Below are 22860 nucleotides of genomic sequence, written 5' to 3' on the forward strand. Positions count from 1 at the left end.
CTCCCCTCCCATGAACAACAAATTTGTGCCTGGAGATCTCCTGATTATTGTAAGCGAATCGAGTCCTCTCTCCATCCTCCGATGCTACTGCCGTTCCTGTCTCTGTGCTTGCTGCTGTCCTGGGGATTGGTAAGAACTACCTCTTGCAAACTTCCCTTGTCCTAGCTGCTGGCCTTGTTTCCCTAGCAGACAGACCCAAGCTAACTCCTTGGTCTGTATCTGTAATCTGTTTCTTGCTCCGCAGCGCCTTTGCTGCTGGAAATAAGCCTGTGCTGCTGCTAGGCTGTGCCTTCCTGGACTGTATCCTGGGCTGCTGGCTTGCAGCCACCCCACTGCTGCAGCCACCACTAGTTAACTCCCCCCTCTCCCCCCGCCCGGGGCTGTACCCTGGGCACACACCACTCTGCCCTCCGGAACTGCTCCCCCTCCCAATCAAAGAAGCGGCATAGTGTAAGGTGCACCTATTAGAATCAGGTTCTTAGTCTAGATAAATTGTAATTTCATTTTGCATAGCTGTGGTTAAGTTAGATTTAAAGAATTGTTTGTATTGTGCTCTGTAAGTTAGGTTTAAAAAAATTGTTGCATTGTGTTCTGTTACTTGCTAATTTGTGTAGTCTTGGTTAAGTTAGATCATAGATAAGATTTTACTGTGTTCTGTATAATTGTGGTTAAGTCTGTCTTCCCACTGCCCTAATCCCACCCCCCGAGCTTGCCCGTGTCTCCCCCCGAGCTCCCCAGTCATAGAATATCAGGGTTGGAAGGGACCTCAGGAGGTCATCTAGTCCAACCCCCTGCTCAAAGCAAGACCAATTCCCAACTAAATCATCCCAGCCAGGGCTTTGTCAAGCCGGGCCTTAAAAACCTCCAAGGAAGGAGACTCCACCACCTCCCTAGATAATGCATTCCAGTGCTTCACCACCCTCCTAGTGAAATAGTGTTTCCCAATATCCAACATGGACCTCCCCCACTGCAACTTGAGACCATTGCTCCTTGTTCTGTCATCTGCCTCCACTGAGAACAGCCGAGCTCCATCCTCTTTGGAACCCCCCTTCAGGTAGTTGAAGGCTGCTATCAAATCCCCCCTCATTCTTCTCTTCTGGAGACTAAACAATCCCAGTTCCCTCAGCCTCTCCTCATAAGTCATGTGCTCCAGACCCCTAATCATTTTTGTTGTCCTCCGCTGGACTCTTTCCAATTTTTCCACATCCTTCTTGTAGTGTGGGGCCCAAAACTGGACACAGTATTTCAGATGAGGCCTCACCAATGTCGAATAAAGGGGAACGATCACGTTCCTCAATCTGCTGGCAATGCCCCTACTTATACAGCCCAAAATGCCGTTAGCCTTCTTGACAACAAGAGCACACTGTTGACTCATATCCAGCTTCTCGTCCACTGTGACCCCTAGGTCCTTTTCTGCAGAACTGCTACCTAGCCATTCAGTCCCTAGTCTGTAGCAGTGCATGGGATTCTTCCGTCCTAAGTGCAGGACTCTGCACTTGTCCTTGTTGAACCTCATCAGGTTTTTTTTGGCCCAATCCTCTAATTTGTCTAGGTCCCTCTGTATCCGATCCCTACCCTCGTTGCAGTCTCTCTGCTGTTTAAACTTGCAGCCTGTCTGCTCTCTGTATCTCCCTGAGTTTAAATCTCCCTCCGCAGCGCCTCTGCCTTTGGTCTCTGCTCCACCACGTGCTCCTCTTCCCCCATCCCCCAACCTCACTCCTCTACCACTGTCTTTCTCTCTCTCTCTCTCTCTCTTTTAATCCCTTCCCCCACGTGTTCACCCCGCTCCTGCTGCTCTCAAACCTCAATTGTATTACTGAAGTCTAGCATAAAACCCCATTGGTTACCCTTTTTCTCTCTAACACACCTCACATTTTACATTTACACCACTGTGACATATTTTTACCTAGAGTTAAAAGCAACAGAGGGTCCTGTGGCACCTTTGAGACTAACAGAAGTACTGGGAGCATAAGCTTTCGTGGGTAAGAACCTCACTTCTTCAGATGCAAGTGATGGAAATCTCCAGAGGCAGGTATAAATCAGTGTGGAGATAACGAGGTTAGTTCAATCAGGGAGGGTGAGGTGCTCTGCTAGCAGTTGAGGTGTGAACACCAAGGGAGGAGAAACTGTTTCTGTAGATGGATAGCCATTCACAGTCTTTGTTTAATCCTGATCTGATGGTGTCAAATTTGCAAATGAACTGGAGCTCAGCAGTTTCTCTTTGGAGTCTGGTCCTGAAGTTTTTTTGCTGTAAGATGGCAACCTTTACATCTGCTATTGTGTGGCCAGGGAGGTTGAAGTGTTCTCCTACAGGTTTTTGTGTATTGCCATTCCTGATATCTGACTTGTGTCCATTTATCCTCTTGCGTAGTGACTGTCCAGTTTGGCCAATGTACATAGCAGAGGGGCATTGCTGGTATATGATGGCATATATAACATTGGTGGACGTGCAGGTGAATGAGCCGGTGATGTTGTAGCTGATCTGGTTAGGTGGATCGTGTGGTGTTGTGTGGTGTAGACAATCCATCATCTACAGCCAAGCACTGAGGTACAATCGCATCTGCTCCAACCCCTCAGACAGAGACCAACACCTACAAGATCTTCACCAAGCATTCTCAAAACTACGATAACCACACAAGGAAATAAAGAAACAAATCAACAGAGCCAAACGTGTACCCAGAAGCCTCCTGCTACAAGACAGGCCCAGAAGAGAAACCAACAGAACTCCACTGGCCATCACCTACAGTCCTCAGCTTAAACCTCTCCAACGCATCATCAGTGATCTACAACCCATCCTGGACAATGATCCCTCACTTTCACAGACCTCGGGAGGCAGGCCAGTCCTCGCCCACAGACAACCTGCCAACCTTAAGCATATTCTCACCAGCAACCACGCACTGCACCATAACAACTCTAACTCAGGAACCAACCCATGCAACAAACCTCGATGCCAACTCTGCCCACATATCTACACCAGCAACACCATCACAGGACCTAACCAGATCAGCTACAACATCACCGGCTCATTCACCTGCACGTCCACCAATGTTATATATGCCATCATATGCCAGCAATGCCCCTCTGCTATGTACATTGGCCAAACTGGACAGTCACTACACAAGAGGATAAATAGACACAAGTCAGATATCAGGAATGGCAATACACAAAAACCTGTAGGAGAACACTTCAACCTCCCTGGCCACACAATAGCAGATGTAAAGGTTGCCATCTTACAGCAAAAAAACTTCAGGACCAGACTCCAAAGAGAAACTGCTGAGCTCCAGTTCATTTGCAAATTTGACACCATCAGATCAGGATTAAACAAAGACTGTGAATGGCTATCCATCTACAGAAACAGTTTCTCCTCCCTTGGTGTTCACACCTCAACTGCTAGCAGAGCACCTCACCCTCCCTGATTGAACTAACCTCGTTATCTCCACACTGATTTATACCTGCCTCTGGAGATTTCCATTACTTGCATCTGAAGAAGTGAGGTTCTTAACCACGAAAGCTTATGCTCCCAGTACTTCTGTTAGTCTCAAAGGTGCCACAGGACCCTCTGTTGCTTTTTACAGATTCAGACTAACACGGCTACCCCTCTGATACTTACCTATAGTTGTTGGTTATTTTACACATTTTACCCATAACTGTTAGTTAGTTATATGCTGCTGTGACACACCGTTTACATAGGAACTGTTAGCTACCTGTTACATTTATACTTCAGTGTTAATTGGTTACCAACTGTATTGGACCCCACTGTATTGGACCCAACTATTGAAGCCCCCTATCCTATTTACTAAAAGAAACCCCTCCCCAATTGTCTACCTTAACAAACCCCGTACCCCTAACTATTGAATTTTCCCTGTTTTTGCATTTTCTTAATAAAGTTTATTTTGCACCCCACCAGTGCAGTAGTTGTCCCCCAAGATCCCCTACCTGCTGGCAGGGTCACTAACATGGCTGTTCTTATGTATGTGGCTGTTCTGTCCCAAAACAAGTACTTTTTATTTAGTTTCACCTGAGATCTGTAAAGGATACGGTAAAAGTTCAACGGCTTCTACAAGCCAAGGAGAATGTGGGGAAAAGTTCTGTCAGTATGATTCAATGAACAGGACTTTTTTAATCATTTCAGTTGATTCAGGATATTATTTCCAAAAATCACTCATAGCTATTCAGGCCAAGAAAGAGTCAGAGGAAAGGGAAGATTTGCCTAAGCATTTAATGAAAAAGAAAATACTAAACAACAATATAAATGTAGCCTGCTGTTGTTTTAGTTCCCAAAATGATCACTCACTACATTGATGGGAAAGCCAGAAAACCACTTCTCATGCTCATTTTGCCCCTATAATTATATGATGAGAAGTCCAAAACACCGGACCAAATTCATCTCTTGTGTAACTTTATAGCAACCAATGGAATTACACTAGCAATTAATTTGACCTAAAAATCTTATGGTGTTTTGCTCAGTCCTTATGATCACAGCTTTTCATCTGTTTTGGGGAAAATAACTCTTCTATTCGAAGTGGAGGATATGGTCCTGACCAGGTTCTGATGTAGTTCTCTGAACTTGTTCAAGGTCTCATTTACAAATAAGTGCCAGACTCACTGAAATATTCCAAAATGTTAGCTTACAAACATGACAACAGACAGATATTTTTCTTATAAAATCTCCAATTATTTATCTCATATTACAGATCCAGACAGACTCCAATATGAAACCCTCAATCCCAAATATCAGAAATGCAAACAGCGACTATAACTTTCTATATTTGTTTAATTTTGTTAACAAAATAAAGGATAGCCTAAAAATCTGCCACCTATATCTAAAAGGGAAGACTACATTTCCATGTAATAATTATGTGTGAATTTCTCCTAGTGCCACATTGTGGCCTATCCTTTGCATAAGGTGTTATTTAAATATAAAACTTATTTTTCTTAACGTTTGGTAGTTAATGTACATAATAGGCATCTGTGTAATAAGTAGTGAACTTATCCTATATTTTAGATCTTGCCCTAAATTTTGTCTGTACAAAACCAACAGGATTGGACACTATGTGGTTTTAATTGCAAGTTGGCATTTTCCATCCATGACTAACTTAAAATAACAGAAACAACATACATAGTGAGATCAGGTATTGTGCAATGCTATGAAAAAACAGGTCTCAGGCTTGTGCAAATGTTCATTCTGTTTTATTGTCGGTATTAACTTTTGCCCTGGAGGCATAAAAATATGATATTAGTAAGTATTTTAAAAATAAACATTTCAGCTTATCATCAGGTAATCAAATAGAAAATGGTTTTCTTTGAAATCTTTATTTTGGCTAGTGTTAAGTACTGTACATATAAAACTAACTGTAGGGCATTGGCATGAATTTCTTATTGTATTGGATTTCAGTGTTTATCGTTTCTAGAATATGTTATTTATTGTCTTTGTAACACAACTGTGGGTCATTGGCTGGGGGGAGTGAACTTGGTACCTCTGGATCTTGAGGTATGAACCGCTATTGAATGAGCTAAAAGACTTCCACCTGTTGCCTATAGGAAACATATTCATCAACCCCTATATATCTCAGCTACAACTAGAGGGGGACATAGTGCCACACTGAGTGAGTGTGGTTTACACCTGTAGGATCTATTATGTTTACAGCTATTCAAGGCAGAAGTTGAAATAAATAGATCTCAGGTTTTAAATATGTTCATACGTATCACGGGTTGACATGCAGTAGTATACAGCTGCTGTGCCACGTCAAAGCTGGCCCTGTTGCATTGATGAAGGAAAGGATTATTTTGTTGTTTATAATCTCCGAAGTTCTTTTGGGATCTTTTGGAATGAATGATGTTATGTGTGAGATATTGTTATTATTTCACATCTAGCATTTCATATGAACTTGTTTGCTAATAGGCAGCAAATATTTCCTCAATGAAGTACAAATTCTCCCTCTCAGGTACAAAAATTAAACTTCAAGATAAGCAGCAGGTATTCCCCTGCACACTTTTATTGACCTAATTATTAGCTGCTGTCTGAGTTTGATGCCAGAATATGACTCAGATGTTTTGTTTATTAGGCTTCATTCATCATTTTTGTGACATTACAATACAAGAGGGTGAGCCCTGAGACAGCTAAGATTACAAATACATTTACTTTTCCACATCTGCTATCAGCCACAGTCTCCTTCACCCACGCATTTTACCTCCTCACTGAATTTAACTGCTTCACATTTCTAACCTGCCGCCTACTCGCTACTAGTCCTTCTTTACTCAGGCTTTAGTTGTACAACACAGTAAAACTTTACACTATTATAGTTCTCACCAGTATGGAAAAGTTTTGGGGTTGCTTGGATAAGCATTTAACTTCCTTCTTTTTCCAGTCAAATGGATTACAAACCAGGCACAATGCATGTAACTAAGGAAAACTAGGCCTCAGGAAGGCCCATACTTTTTTCTAAGGGAAACTTCCCTTTTAATTTTAATGCACTCCTCCAACAGGAATCCCAGTTGCAGCATAAATAATTTGCTTAACTCTGGCCAGCCTTGCAATTTGTGGGTCCTTTAGCAATAGGGGTTGGGGCAAAGGAAGAAGAGAAATTTCGGGAACAAAGTGTCAAGCTATGAATTGCTTCTCCATTTAGTTACATTGCTAGAAGAATAAATACAGCTGCTTGCCTACTTTCGGTTAAGGCCAGCCATATCCTTCATAAGGTTCCAACACAAACTTACTTCTTTTGCTTTACCACACACTGTACAGAAGAGGATTTATGGCCAAACCTTGACTCCTGACGGAAACCTAACAGCAGGAAAGGCCTCTCTGCTCTCCATGCAAATTCATTCTGGAGAAAGCCTAGAATGAGAGGAGGCAACTCCCACGGAAGTCTATGGGCCAAATGCAGCAGTGACATAAATGTCAGTGTAAGTTGCATGTAAATTGACCAGAAAATGGATGTAAAGTGGCAAAGTAGCATAACATACAGCAAAATAAGACACGAACATGCTCTTCCCATTTGACATGTGCATCCACTAAATTCACCCACATATTGCACACACACTGAATGCCAAATTGATGCAACTGACCAATCTGAGAAAAGGCAACAGACTGATCAAATCAAACCAGTGCTGTATAAATGTCACATTCACCATTTGAGTCTGAGATCCAATCTTCGAGTACTCTATGAAAACAAATGGAGGAGGGCCCAATTCTGGTGCATGTGCTTCTCCATTGTTCTACCTCTGATTCACTGCTTCATCTGAAACCAACTTGCTCATGGTGCCCAGATCCAAGGATACTACCTTACTCGGTCCCTGAGAACAAGCTCCTTCCAGTATGAGGGGAAAACACATGTTTGCAAAATGTATCTTTGTACATTTTTCAAAATATTTCCCAATTTAGTATTTTTCTCATATAAAACATGGCTCTTCCCCATTTTTGCTCTGCTTTAGAGAATATTGTTTATAAACACTGTATTAAGTAATGATGCATATACAAGAAAAAGTTTCTTGCTCCCTCCCAAATGTATAGTCTCATCAGGATTCCTGTGTAAGGGTTTGATGCTGCAAAGATTTATACACCTGAGAAATTTAACTCATGCGAGTAGCCATGTGACTCCAAAAGCTTTGAGAAAAACACTGAACATCACAAGACTTGCTATAAAATCACGAGAGTTGGCAACACTGGATGGAACAGGACTACCATTGCATAGGTGTGAGACGCATAGAGGTGTGAAGGGATGCCCAGAGGACATTAGGAGGAATGCCATCCCTTTCCTTAACATGATGAGGAGATGTGGGAGAACATGGTAATCCTTCATAAAAGGGTGAGGAAAACTATGAAGTTATACATGGTGGTTACTGTTCAACTTGCATAGCTGGTCACTCTTCACCCAGTGCTTCGGCCTGGATTGGAAATTAGGTAACTATTAGATTAGATTGGACAGTTCCAGTGACAGTTCTGTTATTTATTTTATTTGCAGAGCTCCCACAGCATGCCAGGTGCCTTATAGACATCTGTGAGACCAGGTCCCTGCCCTGAAGAATCAGAATGAACACAGAATCATAGAATCATAGAATATCAGGGTTGGAAGGGACCTCAGGAGGTCATCTAGTCCAACCCCCATATTACAAACAAAAGAGGGGATGGGTGAGTAATTAAGGGCTAGGTGAAGAAATGGAAAAGTTAAGCACACGTGTTGTCAGTTCTACAATTTTTCAAATTTTTTAATGTTCTTCTTTTCAATAAGAGCCTGATCTTGTGAATTGCTGAGAATCCGCCACACCCATTGACCCCTTTCGGAGCAGACAGCGCCCTTGCACCTGGTACTCAGAATCTCAGGGTATTTTCTACGCTGCAATAAAAGTCCGGTGTCATGGAATGGCTGGCCAAGCTCAGCTGAGTACGGCTCGCGGGGCTAAAAATGGCTGTATAGACATTTGGACGTGGGCTGGAGCCCAAGCTCTGAAGCCTTGTGAGGGGGAGGGTCTCAGAGCCAAGGCTCCAGCATGAGAACATAAGAACGGCCATACTGGATCAGACCAAAGGTCCATCTAGCCCAGGATCCTGTCTTCCGACAGTGGCCAATGCCAGGTGCCCCAGAGGGAATGAACAGAACAGGAAATCATCAAGTGATCCATCCCCTGTCACCCATTCCCAGCTTCTGGCAAACAGAGGCTAGGGACACCATCCCTGCCCATCCTGGCTAATAGCCATTGATGGACCTATCCTCCATGAATTTATCTAATTCTTTTTTGAACCCTGTTATAGTCTTGTCCTGCAGCCTGAATGTCTACACTGAAGTTTTCAGGCCTGCATCCTGAGCCCCGTGAACCCGAGTCAGTGGACCCAGGCTCTGAGACTTGATGCCACAGGTTTTGCATTGCAGTGTAGATGTACTTTAACAGGGTCAGACCCTAATATAAGGAGGTAGATGTGAGCAGGTTAGGGTTCATGGGCCTCTTTGCATTCCTAGGGATAATAGCATGAAACTAAGGTCAATTAAAATTCATATCAGGAACAGTTTCCTTAAGGTGATTCTCTGACTGGAAGAAAATGTCAGAAACCCCACTGATTGAGAGGTGTAAAGCTTGTCAGGGCAAAGTACCTGAAATCAAATTGTGGGGAACAATCCTTCATTAATCGGGCATGTCTGGAGGAGGGTAAATCTCAGGAATTAAGAAAATTTGACAGTGTGCCCACAAGGAGTGAGAATTCCCCTTCTTCCCCCACCCCACAACCCCTGAGAAGTGCATTGTCTCCAAGGCAAGAATCAGATTCTGTGGGTAGAAGGGACATGTATGGCAAACGAGAACAGGAATGCATTGTATAAAGAATCTGGCTATAGGTGTTTAAAGCCACTACATTTCTTTTCATTTGTTGTCATAATTCAGGTGCATAACAACATTGCTGTTTCCAAGATGTGAAGACAATAATGGGCCAGAGTTTAATCAATTTACCCTGGTGTCAATTCAGCGTAGCTCCTCCGACTTCAACGGAGTTGCACTGGAGTGTAAGTGAGACAAGAATCAGTCAGCAGCTTTTTCACCGGTAACAATCATAAGGATGTTCACAAAATGACATACACAAACATTTTATTCTGTAATTGGAATCCAAATGACACATTAAGCTTTAATGCAAATCCATTTCATTCTCCTTCATGTGGGTGCATGGTTAGTCATTTTTCATTAGGAAGAAATCTTAACTGCTTCTGGCAAGCTGTGCCCTCCTCCAAACCCAGATATTTGCTGTCCAAAATGTGATGAACTCAGGCCATGTAGGAGTAACCTACTTCACTGTGTGTTACGCATCCTCCCCAGTGTCCGTTCCAAAGAAGATATGGATGGTTACAAACATCAGTTTTGGGAATTAGACATCTAGCTCAAGCTGTTGCAGCCCATGATTCTAGTTCTGGAAGTCCCATCAATTCCTGGTGGTGATCAAGATGGTCATCACTACATTAGAATTTAACTACCTTCTCTACCTATCCCAGCCCCCGCAGCATACAGCAATTCAGATTAATGGCTAGAAGACTCTGGTTGCACTTTACCATATGTACCCAGTATTCAGAAACTTGAAACATTATAGGTTATGTGGAAATACTGATGTAAGCAAGTCAAATATATTAACTAGAATGTTTCAAATAGAGGTGGTTAACTCTACAAAGAACCAGCTGCAGTTGTTGGAAGAGGTGGCCAGTGCAGTTAGTGACTGGTAAAAGAGAGCTGCAGCACAAAAGTTCATAGCAGTGTAACATACATTAAAAATGGATCATGTGCCTGAAGACTGGGAGATGAGGAAATACCCTCTATATTTTTCCTAGCAGGGTTTGGCCATATAGTGGCAAATATATATAGGTGTTTAAAAATATGTAGAATCAAGAATCAAGTCTAAAATGGCTGTCCCTCTAATTGTTTTCTTCACTTTCTGCAATGAAGTTTGGCCCTTGTTTAACATGAAACCATTTTGCACGCCAACAGTTTGTTTTTGTGCTTTTGGGCTATTATTTATTACTAGCTGTGGAAATGGTGATTCACTGAAAAATACCAGCTTTAAAATGTTTGTGAAAGGTATGCAACACCTTCCTCTCTCTTTTTCCAGAGAACAGGACAAGGAAGTTCCCCACATCATTTGTCTTCCCATTCTTTAATAAACCACAAGTATTGTTTGAGTTTGAGACCAGGGCTTGACTCACAGTATTCATATGACTCACAGGGCCTTGTACTGAATCTTATCAGTTCATAAGAGATTAGATTTAGTTCACTTCAATCATAGTAAGCATAAAATTAATTAATCCTGTACAACTGTGCACATAAGCTGCATGCAACACAAATGCTTGTTTGGGGTCTCACAGGCAGTTTGTTACTTTTATTGACTTGGTACTGACTTGTAGCTCTGAATCCCCTAATGAAAGAATTAGAGATGGGCCCAACTGAAACACTAGATCCAAGTCACTATCAAATGTTCAGCTTCTTACAAGTAGCATTTTGCAGATAGCATTAGATAGTCATTTAATCACCTGGAACTTTTCTCCCTCTTCATATTCCTGTTTCTAAGCATATTGATCACTACTGTGCATTGCTTGTGGTTCAAGAGGAAGGAACCTACACATTTTTTCTTTTCTGTATTGGGTCGCCATCATGGGGACATCTGGTTGGACCTAGGCAGGTGGCAAGGAGAGATCAGATAGTGATTTGGTGTGGAAGACCAGTGCTAGTAGACATTACTTTGTTAGATGTATTGGCTGGGGGATTGGACTGCAAAGAACATTTTGCCCTAATTTGTTTTAGAAATATTATAAATAGGCTTGGAAGGATTAGATTTTTATCAGTAAATGTCAATAAACGTCAATTTCACCACACACACACAAACAGATGAAAAAATATTTTAATTAACAATAACTGAAATTTACAAATAGACAAAGTAAGAAAAAATGCTCCTTGAGAATGTCTTAGAGTTTTATTTAAGGATAATTACCTTGTGTATTTTGATCTGTGATGCTGACAATTTGTGTTTTAATGGTTCTAAAGCTGTAACTTACTGAATCTGAATGGCTACTGTCATTAAATAATTGTCTGCCCCCGCATAATTATCCACAATTGTAAAAATTTAAATCAATAAAAAATTAATTTTGATATTTTCCATGAAAATCATAAAACAATAAAAATTCTGCCAGGCCTAGTTATAAACAGGGAAGACAATTGCCAGCTGTTTGGGATTGCAAGCTTGCCACCATAGTCACTAAGCCAGTTCTTGTCCTTGAGCTTTCAGCTAACTTTCTCTGAGGCCTTGATCAAGTCATTTAGGCTCACATTTTCAAAAGCGCTCTGTAATTTTGGGTGGCTCAGTTTTGGGGCCTGATTTCAGACCAGAGTTTTAAAGATATTTATGGTGCTTAAAATGCAAATAGGCTCCTAATGGTATTTACAAAAGCATCAGCACCCAAACCACGCAATGACTTCAAAGGGAGTTGGGGGTGGTTAGCTTCTCTGAGAATCAGACCCGACATGTGTAAAGCTGGACAGCCATAAATTAATGCACCCAAAATAAAGGCCACTTTTGAAATTTTGGGCCTTAATCTCACTACCTCAGGTTTCCAAATTTTACATTTTTCTCTATAATAATAATCACTTAATTAGCTGACTGGGCTGTCTGAAGATTACTTAATGCTTGTAAAGCCCTTTGAAGCTGTAAGACCTTCTATAAGTGCTAAGTACTAGTATTTTTTCCCCACTGTTTTATTACTAACATTTCTAAGAAAGCAACAAACACTTGCATGTTGCTTAACTGGTGGCCACTGAACCATATATCCTGTAAATTGAGTCATTGACAGTTTACTTTGTCATGTATGGTTTTTTTGGAGTCTCAGCTTTGAGCATGAAATTTATCACTTCTTCCTGTTATTTATTCTTTTCCTGCCAGAGATAATGATGACACACTGTAGTTAGAATTGCCCAACAAGGTAAAACAACCCTTGTGTTTGGAAACTGCATGGAGAAAGCTGCATTCTTGGTGTTCTGTTCTTCCTTTCCTGCTCAGGTTATTATGTATAATAATTTGAATAGCAATCTGTTTTTTTTAAAGTGGTGCTGTCTCTGTCAGACATCTAGTCTTCTAAGGCAATGTTTTCAAGTGTGTCTAAGTGACATAGGAACATAAGTCCCATTTTCAACAGCGACTTAGGGCCAGAGTTTTAAAGATATTTACAGCGCCTAAAGATGCAGATAGGCTTCTAATGGTATTTACAAAAGCATCGGAACAAGTTATGTGACTAACTCTCATAGATTCCAATGTGAGTTAGGCCCCTAACCTGCTCAGGGGCTTTTGTAAATCCTGCTGGGTGCCATTCTGGATCTGTAGGCACCTAAACACATTTGAAAATCTGCCCCCTAGGCACTTAGGCACCTAAGGGTACGTCCAGAGTACCTGCCGAATCGGCGGGTAGTAATCGATCGATTGGGGATCGATATATCGCGTCTCATCTAGACGCGATATATCAATCCCCGAACGCGCTCCCGTCAACTCTGGAACTCCACCAGGGTGAGCGGCGGTAGTGGAGTCGACCGGGGAGCCGCGGACGTTGATCCCGTGCCGGGAGGACCCAAGGTAAGTCGAAATAAGATACGTCGACTTCAGCTACGCTATTCCCGTAGCTGAAGTTGTGTATCTTACATCGACACCCCTCCCCCCCCCAGTGTAGACCAGCCCTGAGACTTTGGCTCCTAAAATGAGACTTACATGCTTTTTAAATCTTTATCCCTAAAATTATGAATTTGCTACCATTTGGACAAGCAACTGGCCCACACCAAACCCCACTGACCTTGAACACCTTCAAATATTGGGGGTGGGGGGAAGGATAGCATCTGAATTTACATCTAGATCTTAATTTCATGGCTGACCTCTATGTCTATAATGATCTCAATCGCAGATCCCCAGAAACTCTGGAGATTTGAAACTAGGATACAGATCCAAATGTTGCAGTTTGGTTTCATCTCTATTACATAGACTAGATCTGGTCAAACTATTTGTTACAAATACCATTCTTTACAAATTCAACCCCTTTTTTGGAGAGTGATGCTACAAACTACATCAAACTACTAAAGGAAGCAAACTCTCACTGCACTATGGCTATAACTCTGTTCGACACTCCCCTTTGCATCCGAATCAAAAAAGGCGTGAAGCAAGGAAACACAGTTTCACCAAAACTCTTCACAGCCTGCCTCGAAATGGTAATGAGGCAGATGAACTGGAAGGGTGGAATCAGTATCAACGGAGAGCAGTTAAACCACCTCAGATTCGCGGACAATATCGTGTTGATCATCGAAAAAACTACCAAACTACAGAAAATACTACGAGAACTCGACCCAAAAATCAGCCAAGTCAGACTGAAAATGAACTGCTCTAAAACAAAATTTATATGGTCTGATGCCTTTCCAAAAGCGCAAATAATAGTCAAGGGAGAACAAATAGAAGAAGTTGAGTAATATGTCTATTAGGGCCAAGAAATTAACATGCGCCATGATTAGGAAGGTGAACTCTCGCAAAGAAAGAAAGCAGGTTGGTGTTCATTCAGTTCTATCAAGGTTGTCCTCAAAGGAAAAACCAACAAGGCAACACGCGCCAACCTCTTCAACTCAACAGTACTGCTGGCAATGATGTATGGCAGCGAAACCTGGGCACTGACGAAGATAGAGGAGCAACACCTGTCTGTCCCAGAGAGTGCGATGGAAAGAAGAATTCTGAGGATTTCAATCCATGACGGAGTCCCCAAAGAAGTGATCAGACTACAGAGTGGAGTGCAGGATGTCGTTGTTGAAAGCAGGTACAATAAAATGCGATGGACTGGGCATATAGCTAGGAACACTGACAGTCGATGGACTGCAGCTGTTACCAAGTGGTACTCACGGGAACTGAAATGACCACTCGGATGACCTCCAAAGAGATGGGAAGATTTTATCATGAAGAGGCATGGCCACACATAGAGAAGGAAGACCAAGATAAGAGAAGAATGGAAGATATGTTGTAATTGACACAATCTAAATGAGGGCTGAAAGACCGATGGATCAAGGTGATCAAGGTGAATCATTTGCAAACCTTGCTAGATATTCTTAAAAATGTTTCAGTGTGTCACAAAATAGTTTGAAGGAATACTTTTCAAACTAAGATCCACTGTTTCCAATAGAACTACTCACTGTGCATACATGCCTAAGTCTTTCCTGTACTGAGGCCCATGTATCTTTCAGAAGCTGTTTACTGCAGTGTTTTACTGTTTGAAGTATAGGGCCGATCACTTCAATCATATGGTTTTGTTTCTCATCCCTTATTGGATGACTGGTATATTATAAATGGGGGAATAAAGAGTAGTGAACAATGGCTGACAAATAATGCACTTCCATTATGGATAATCATTTGTGCCAGAAGTCATGGAACTCTTGGAGTTCATGAGCATTTTGGTGGATCCTGGGAAGTAACAAATAACCCGATTCCAATAAATAATAGCAAACTAAACGAGATGCTTTTATTCACAAAAGCATGATCAAGTCCAGCTTTTTAAAGCTCTAATTATTTAATCTGCACTGCCTGTCTTTTCTCCTGTACAGATCCCTGCGCCCACAAAAAATCCGTTGTGGGATCTGGGCAGGGTGTGTCATTAAAATTAACGATCGGTGTCAGAGATGTTCAGTGGTCCTGTGTGAAATTAGTGGGTGGTGTCAGTCCTCATCTAAATACACACCTCAGTGTAACTCTAAACGGCTTCCTGGGTCAGTCAGCAGAGAGACCAAAGAAGAACTGGCACTTTAATATCATTTTACCGTAGAGGTGGTCTCTCCAGTTTAGAATGAGGTACGCTGTGTGTGCTTACAATTGTCACTCACTGCTTGTGTTACACCGGTTCTGTAGAAAAAAAGTTACCTTCCATGAGACAGAGCCCTGAAGGAAAAAGAGAGATTACACTATTTTTAACTTTTAAACAACAGGCTTTGACTTTTTGTAAAAGAATGTGATACAGACCATTTGTGTCCTTGAATTAGAGGGAGGATGTACCAGTATCATGTGGATAGGAGATGAGTCAAATGCTCAATATTTTTCATTATAAAAGGCTATTTCCCTATAAAAGGGTGCTCAACAGTATTCGGTAATCATACATGATAAAGATGAAGATGTCTGTTTCCATTACTTTCCTACTCTGTTGTCTGGCACATTGTTTGCCATTGCCAATTCCTAGAATGGCAACATTCAAAACTGATGCCATCACGGATAGTGACCTAGACTTTGCAGAGGTATCTAGCTCATCTAACCCACTTTCTTCTTCATTCATCATATTTTTGTTTCACAAAGTGCCGTGTTTCTCATATTCTTTCAGAGTTATCTGGATGCCTTCTACAAAGCTCTCTTTAATCCAGACGTTGTGCAGAAAAGAAGCGTAGACTGCCTGGCATGTCGACTCCAGCATATGCAGTCATTCTTTGGCCAGGAGATAAATGGCTGGCTGGATTCAGAAACTTTAGATCTCATGAAACAACCAAAATGTGGTGTCCCTGATGTGGCAGAGTACAACTTTTTCCCCAGGAAAATCAAATGGCCATCTTATAACTTGACATACAGGTAAAAGGAGTCTGCTATATTTTGCATTTCCCCCCCTTTTAGTTCTTTGTTTTTGCTGGGCAATACTTTCCATTGATTTCTATAGCTCTTCAAAAAAAAAAAAAAAAGGTTCTCTTGCTTCTCTGCTGCTGATGATATTGCTAAAAATCAGTGCTATATAATTTGCGTGCATATATTTACAATATACCTATAATAATCCAAAAATATTTAAAGGTTTTTATGGATAATGACTTGAGCATGAGGTCTCAGTACAATGCTGTGGCAAAAAGGGCTAACATCATCCTTGGATATATAAAAAGGGGAATATCAAGTAGAAGTAGGGAAGTGATCTTGCCTCTGTATACTACACTGGTAAGACCACCATTAGAATACCATCTCCAGTTCTCCACACTTCAAGAAGGATGTGGAAATACTGGAGAGAGTTCAAAGGAGGGCCACAAAAATGATCCAGGGACTGGAAAACAAGCCATACAATGTGAGGCTTAAGGAGCTCAATCTATCCAGCTTATTGAAGAGAAGTCTGAAAAATGACTTAGTCACTGTTTATAGCAGAGGGGGGCAAACTACGGCCCGCGGGCCACATCCGGCCCGCAGGACCCTTCTCTCTGGCCCCCGAGCTCCTGCCAGCGAGTGGGGTCAGGACAGGCTTGCGGAGGAGCCAGCCCAACTCCCCAGCAGCGCAGTGGAGCAGGGTGGATGCTAGCCCCTGGCCCCTCCCCTTCAGCCCCCCTCCACTCCCAGCATACTTTTGCCCTGTCCCCAGCAGCCCAGCTCAGACAGGGAGCGAGCACTGCCCGACTGCCAGAGAGAGCAGCCAAACAAACAGGGGAAACACACAGGGAAAGGACTAAGCCCCTCTTCCCCCCACCCCACAGGTAACATGGGGCGTGGAGAGCAGGGAGGGTTAGATAGGGGCAGGGGAGCCCCAGGGGGACAGTCGGGGATAGGGAGCAGGGGAGATTGGATAGGGGTGGGAGTCCCGGAGGTGGTCGGGGGTGGGGAGCAGGAGGGATTGGATAGGGGACGGGTGTCCTGGTGGGATGGTCGGGGGCAGAGAGCAGGGGTGTTTGGATAGGATGCGGGAGTCCCGGGGGGCAGTCAGGGGTAGGGAGCAGGGGGGGTTGGATGGGGGTGGGAGTTCTGGGGGGCTGGATAGAGGCCACGCCTTGTTGTTTGGGGAGGCATAGCTTCCCCCAGCCTTCCCTCCCAGCCCTCCATACAATTTCTGTACCCGATGTGGCCCTAGGGCCAAAAGGTTTGCCCACCCCTGGTGTATAGGTAAATAACACATGGAAAAGATATCTGAAGGTGGGAGGCTTTTCAGCCTTACAGAACAAGGCATAAGTGGGTGGAAATTGAAGTTCGATAAATTCAAAACTAGATCCAGTGGTCCTTTCCAGCATTACAGACCATGACATCTGTATACATATGTGCTTAAAATCTCTCAGGTTGTCATCTTCTTATGCCTAGATCTTTCTTCTCTCTTTCTTCATAGTCATTCAGAATGTCTAATGCTGCAAAATTAGGTTCAAAATGGTTTTTACTTATCTGCAATGGAAACTCATTCCTGTTTGTTCACTACATGCAAGAGTCCCTTTGAAGCCCACTGATCTCAGTTTACATTATGCATTAGTATTATTAATTGTATTATGGTAGCTCCAAAAGGTGCCAAGTGAGTTCAGGGCCCCATTGTGCTAGGTGCCGTACATACATATATTAAAATTATTGGCAGAGTCCCAGCACAAAAATGTTTAATAGGTTTTGGTGAAGTTGATGAAGTTGGGCAAACTTTAGAGATGGGGGAATCATTTTTAGATGGTAAATGTTGCCAGATTAATTCAGTTTGGGCTTCTTTGGGTTGAAAATGTCAAAGTTGACTTTGTAATATTCAGATTGCTAACATTGTCTTTGATACATAGGTATTGTATTTACTGAGCAGAACTTACTTTAATTTTAAAAAGGTGGGGGGAGCTTAAAGACCACCCCATTAAGGTTGTCAAATAATTGCATGTGATGTACATTATTTGGCCTACTCACAGAGTAAGGTTCTACTTACTTTGAGCAAGGATAGCAGAATTGGGCCTTCTGTCACTGGAAAGCAGTGTGGACTAATGTATTGCATAGACACAACACTTTTTCCTCCAGGACAGGAGGAGAGGGAAATAGATGTATTTTATGGTGTGTAACTGGAACTGTTCAACACTTTTCATTCAGAAATTTTTTATTTATAGCTATTTTGGAGCAACAAAATTTTCACAGAAACTCTCCATTTTCCTTAAATTATTTTGTTTTTTTTTTGTTAAGAATCTTTAACAAAACTAAAAGGTTTTGGTTTTCATCAGGGGTGAAAGTAACTTAATGGACTTACCGGTACGCCGGAGTCCTGAGCGGGGGCATGGCCTCAACGGGAAGAGGCGTGGCCTTTAAAGATTTAAAAGCCCTGGGGCTCCGGCTGTGGCTGGGAGCCCCAGGGCCTTTAAATCACCCCGGATCTACCAGCTGCAGAGGCGGCTGGGAGCCCCAGTGCTCAGGGGCGAATTAGAGGGCTCGGGGCTCTGGCCGCCGCTACCCAGGGCTCAGATGGGAATTTAAAGGGCCCGGTGCTCTGGCCACTGCAGGGGCCGGAGCTCCGGGCCCTTTAAATCCCCGCCCAAACCCGGCTGCCGGAGGTCCGGCGGTGATTTGAAGGGCCCGGGGCTCTCCGCAGTGGCTGGAGCCCTGGGGCCTTTAAATCACCCCCAGAGAAGCCGGTCCAGTCCAGCACGGTGAACCAGCTCTTGCCAGTACACCATACCGTACCGTACCGGCTTACTTTCACCTCTGGTTTTCATCTTTTTTTTTTTCAAATCTTCCCTCTCCCTGTTCCCTCAATTTTTTTTCTACAACAAGCTCTATTTCTAACATTTATCTATGTCTGGAATTTTAATAGTCTTGTTGTTAAATGATATCACAGCTGTTTTTAATAGTCAGTACTTTCTTCATCAGCCTTGAACACGTTTAATAAATAATTTTGCTATGAAGCAAAACAAAGAGACAACAAAGGTTTTATTGTACTTGTAAACATTCCTTGCAGTATGACCTTTATTCAGGACATTATATTTTACACTTTAGGACAAGCATCAGAAAAATTGTGAGGCTGTGCATCTCACTCATTTCAAATATTCTGCCATGAGTAGACAGAAAGGTTTTCTAAGCCATGCATGTGCTAATGAACAGAATTGTGAAATACACTCCTGATCTGACCCAGGAAGAGGTGGACCAAGCAATCCAGGAGGCATTCAAAATCTGGACTGACGTGACTCCTCTTAACTTCTTCAGACTCTCCTTTGGCACTGCTGACATCACGATCTCTTTTGGAACAAAAGGTGACTGTGGGAAGTTGCTATTAGTGTTTTAAAATTCTATGGGCTACATTCTGCTTTGATTTAGACCCTGCACCACTCCAGAGTGGTTTGACCTGGTTACATGTCAGGTTAGAACTTGGCCTATTACATTAATCTCATCAGCTGTTTTATGGGGCATTTGGCATTCTGTTTGCTTTATAGAGCATGGTGACTTTTTCCCTTTTGATGGACCTTTCAATCAACTGGCTCATGCTTTCTCACCCAGAGAAAACTTTGGAGGCGATATCCATTTTGATAACGATGAAACCTGGACTAATGATACCAGAGGTGGTAATAACTATTCAATATTATTATTTATAATACAATAACAACCAGAGGCTCCAGTCGGAATTGGGGCCCCATTGTGCGATCTAGTAATAACATCTTACATTTTATAGCATTTTCTGTTTTAAAGCACTTTACAAACTCTGTTGGCCAAATCTTGCAACTTTCAGTGACTTGGGCCCTGCATTATGATGTGCTAATGGCTGCCTTTAATGTGTCGTGTGCCCTTAATGAATCAGTGGGGATATAGGTTGATTAACACTTTGTGAGCCTGGGCCCTTTAATGGAAGTATCAGGTGCCTGGATGTTGACAAACTGAGCAACAATCTGGTCACCCTATCTCAAAAAAGATATATTGGAATTGGAAAAAGGTTCAGAAAAGGGCAACAAAAATGATTAGGGGTATGGAATGGCTTCCATATGAGGAGAGATTAATAAGACTGGGACTTTTCAGCTTGGAAAAGAGACAACTGGGGTGATATGATAAAGGTCTATAAAATCATGACTGGTGTAGAGAAAGTAAATAAGGAAGTGTTATTTATTCCTTCTCATAACACAAGAACTAGGGCTCACCAAATGAAGTTAATAGGCAGCAGGTTTAAAACAAACAAAAGGAAGTATTTCTTCACACAATGCACAGTCAACCTGTGGAACTCTTTGCCAGAGGATGTTCTGAAGGCCAAGACTATAACAATGGAGGATAGGTCCATCAATGACAATTAGCCAGGATGGGCAGGGATGGAGTCCCTAGCCTCTGTTTGCCAGATGGTGGGAATGAGCAACAGGGGATGGATCACTTGATGATTACCTGTTCTGTTCATTCCCTCTGGGGCACCTGGCTTTAGTCACTGTCGTAAGACTGGATACTGGGCTAGATGGAACTTTGATCTGACCCAGTATGGTCATTCTTATGTTCTGTTGGATCTGTTAATTCAGTGTTCTGATGTGCACTGCACCGGTGCTGCCTGGTTTCCTGGAGAAACAGCATAAGAAAGAAAAAAAAGAGCAGCATAAATATCCCAATAAGGAGAAAGTGAGGAAGCTGCCAGGACCCCCTTACAGGGAATCTTGGAGAGAGCCCATCTAGGAGCACAGAGGAGTGTGGAGGTCATTTATGTGCCAATTAAAAGGAGAGTTTTTGTTCATGGGTCCATTATGAAAGAGGGAGTGTTTCAGCATAGGTGTATGTGTGCTTTGACGGGAGCACATCTAATTCAGTGAAAGGCAGTGACCCTCCCAGCCACTTTTGTAGTATAGATTGTAAACTGAATTGCTTTGACTAATTCTGATTTGGCTTTGCTGTCTTGCAGCCTTTAATGTGTTTACAGTTGCTGCCCATGAGATTGGCCATGCTTTGGGACTAGACCACTCCAGCAATCCCGAAGCTCTAATGTACCCTATTTACACCTACACTAGAACTAGGGACTTTGTTCTTCCTGAAGACGATATGGAAGGCATCCAAGCTCTTTATGGTATTGTGTGAAAGTTAACTAGCATTTCTGAGGAAGCTCATGTTGGTTTTGCAGTTTCTATCATGTCTGCCTACCAACATCATTCCAAACTATTTCTCTATGACACCTTAACCTCCGCAACTAATCCTGCTTACCAGCAGATGGTCTTTATCACAGAAATGAAACAGAAGCACTGTGCCAAAGGTAACGGCTGAGTGAACAATGTCACATCTCAATATTTACAGGTCCAGAAGAAAGAACTGTGAATGCCAAAGCCCCAGGGAGGTGATCCAAACTTCTCAGCAGATGAAGATATAGATATAGATATAGATATAGATATAGATACACACACAAAGAACATGAAAAAAATGGGTGTTGCCATACCAACTATTATGTGTGTAATCAGTTAAGGACATGTAAGTAATGCCAACGAAATTCATCCCTACCATTTGCATTTCATTCCACAGCTATCCGCTTAATTACTTTTAAGGCCCCAAAACGAGATGGTGAGCACATCCTACTGAGGAACCATGAGGGGAACAAAGCCTTCCAAACTTTATCCCCAAAGTACTGCCATTTATTATTGCACCTATGCACCTATTTTTGTGTTGAGTGTAAAAGAAGAGAGGGAAGGAAGAATGAAGGAAATGTATCTTTTTATAACTTTTATTTACATATAGCAGAATCCATTAACTGCACTAGAACTATCCTGTCGGTGTGTATGGTGCTTTATAGCATTAGATTAAAGTGGCCCTGTGCAAAATGCTTGAATCATTATTTAGTTATTTATTTGTACAATGGTAACACCTAGAGGCCTTAATCAGACTGACCTATTCAGAATCAGCATTAGTTGAAATTTGACCTGCATTTGTAAATCCGAACCTTTTACTTTTCATGAATTGTTCACCAAAAACTAGGTGCCAAATTTGGCCCCAACTGGAGAGCTACTGACACACTTGGGCTGTTGTTCATCAATGAATTTTGAGTTTGAACTTTGTTTACTAGGAGAAGTCACATGAGGAGGTCACATGACATTCTCTCAGTGTGGCCACCATTCCTGCTTCTGGTTCAGGATGAACCATCAAACCCAGTGTGAACATGCAAGAACCCATTGAACCTTGGCTTACAATGACATTCAAGCCTGGGAAAACTGGGTTCATTCATACCCAAACTTTATAAGCTTCAGAGCCAACAAACCCATTCAGACTAGTTCATGAATGGTCACAAAATAGTCACAAACCCTTCATGAAGAGAACTTGGAAATGTTCTCACAGTGCTAGTTATTGTCATTCCACAGGACATTCCTTACTCTTAACCTATCCCTGGCGTCATGTTAGTATCAAGCTCTTTTGCATTCTCTGCATATGTCTTCCGCTATCTTTTCCCTCTTTAATCTGAAGATCATTTACATAAATAAATGAATATCGATATAAGTATATATTTTTGCTTTTTAAATTAGATTTTTCTGGCATCAAACCTCTCAGATGACAGGAGAAAATGCAACTGTTATTAATTCAGTTTGGCCAGATCTTCCAAACCAGATTGATGAAGCTTACGAATGCCCGGGCATTGTGTTGATGTTTAGAGGTAAGTAACTTTTCCATTGCCTTCAGACTAGAATTATATTTTATTTTACTTCTTATATTGCATTCAT

The 22860-nt window shown here is 42.2% G+C and overlaps 2 protein-coding genes across 3 annotated transcripts in view; both read left to right on the forward strand.

The window, feature by feature from the left end:
• Positions 1-22860, forward strand: part of LOC128841041 (collagenase 3-like) — a 26389-nt gene continuing 3529 nt past the window's right edge. Inside the window, exons 1-7 of the mRNA XM_054035751.1 lie at positions 1-129; positions 15846-16087; positions 19304-19452; positions 19633-19758; positions 21066-21227; positions 21282-21410; positions 22725-22793. Of these exons, the coding sequence (XP_053891726.1) occupies positions 82-129; positions 15846-16087; positions 19304-19452; positions 19633-19758; positions 21066-21227; positions 21282-21410; positions 22725-22793 (925 nt within the window). The 5' untranslated portion in view covers positions 1-81. The remainder of the gene's footprint in view (positions 130-15845; positions 16088-19303; positions 19453-19632; positions 19759-21065; positions 21228-21281; positions 21411-22724; positions 22794-22860) is intronic.
• LOC128829994 (collagenase 3-like) overlaps positions 21552-22860 on the forward strand; it is a 20676-nt gene continuing 19367 nt past the window's right edge. For both annotated transcript variants that reach the window (XM_054015574.1, XM_054015575.1), the window contains exons 1-2: positions 21552-21622; positions 22666-22793. The gene's annotated coding sequence lies outside the window, so the exon portion shown is untranslated. The remainder of the gene's footprint in view (positions 21623-22665; positions 22794-22860) is intronic.

The sequence above is a fragment of the Malaclemys terrapin genome, chromosome 1, assembly GCF_027887155.1.
Source record: "Malaclemys terrapin pileata isolate rMalTer1 chromosome 1, rMalTer1.hap1, whole genome shotgun sequence".
Lineage (NCBI taxonomy): Eukaryota > Metazoa > Chordata > Testudines > Emydidae > Malaclemys > Malaclemys terrapin.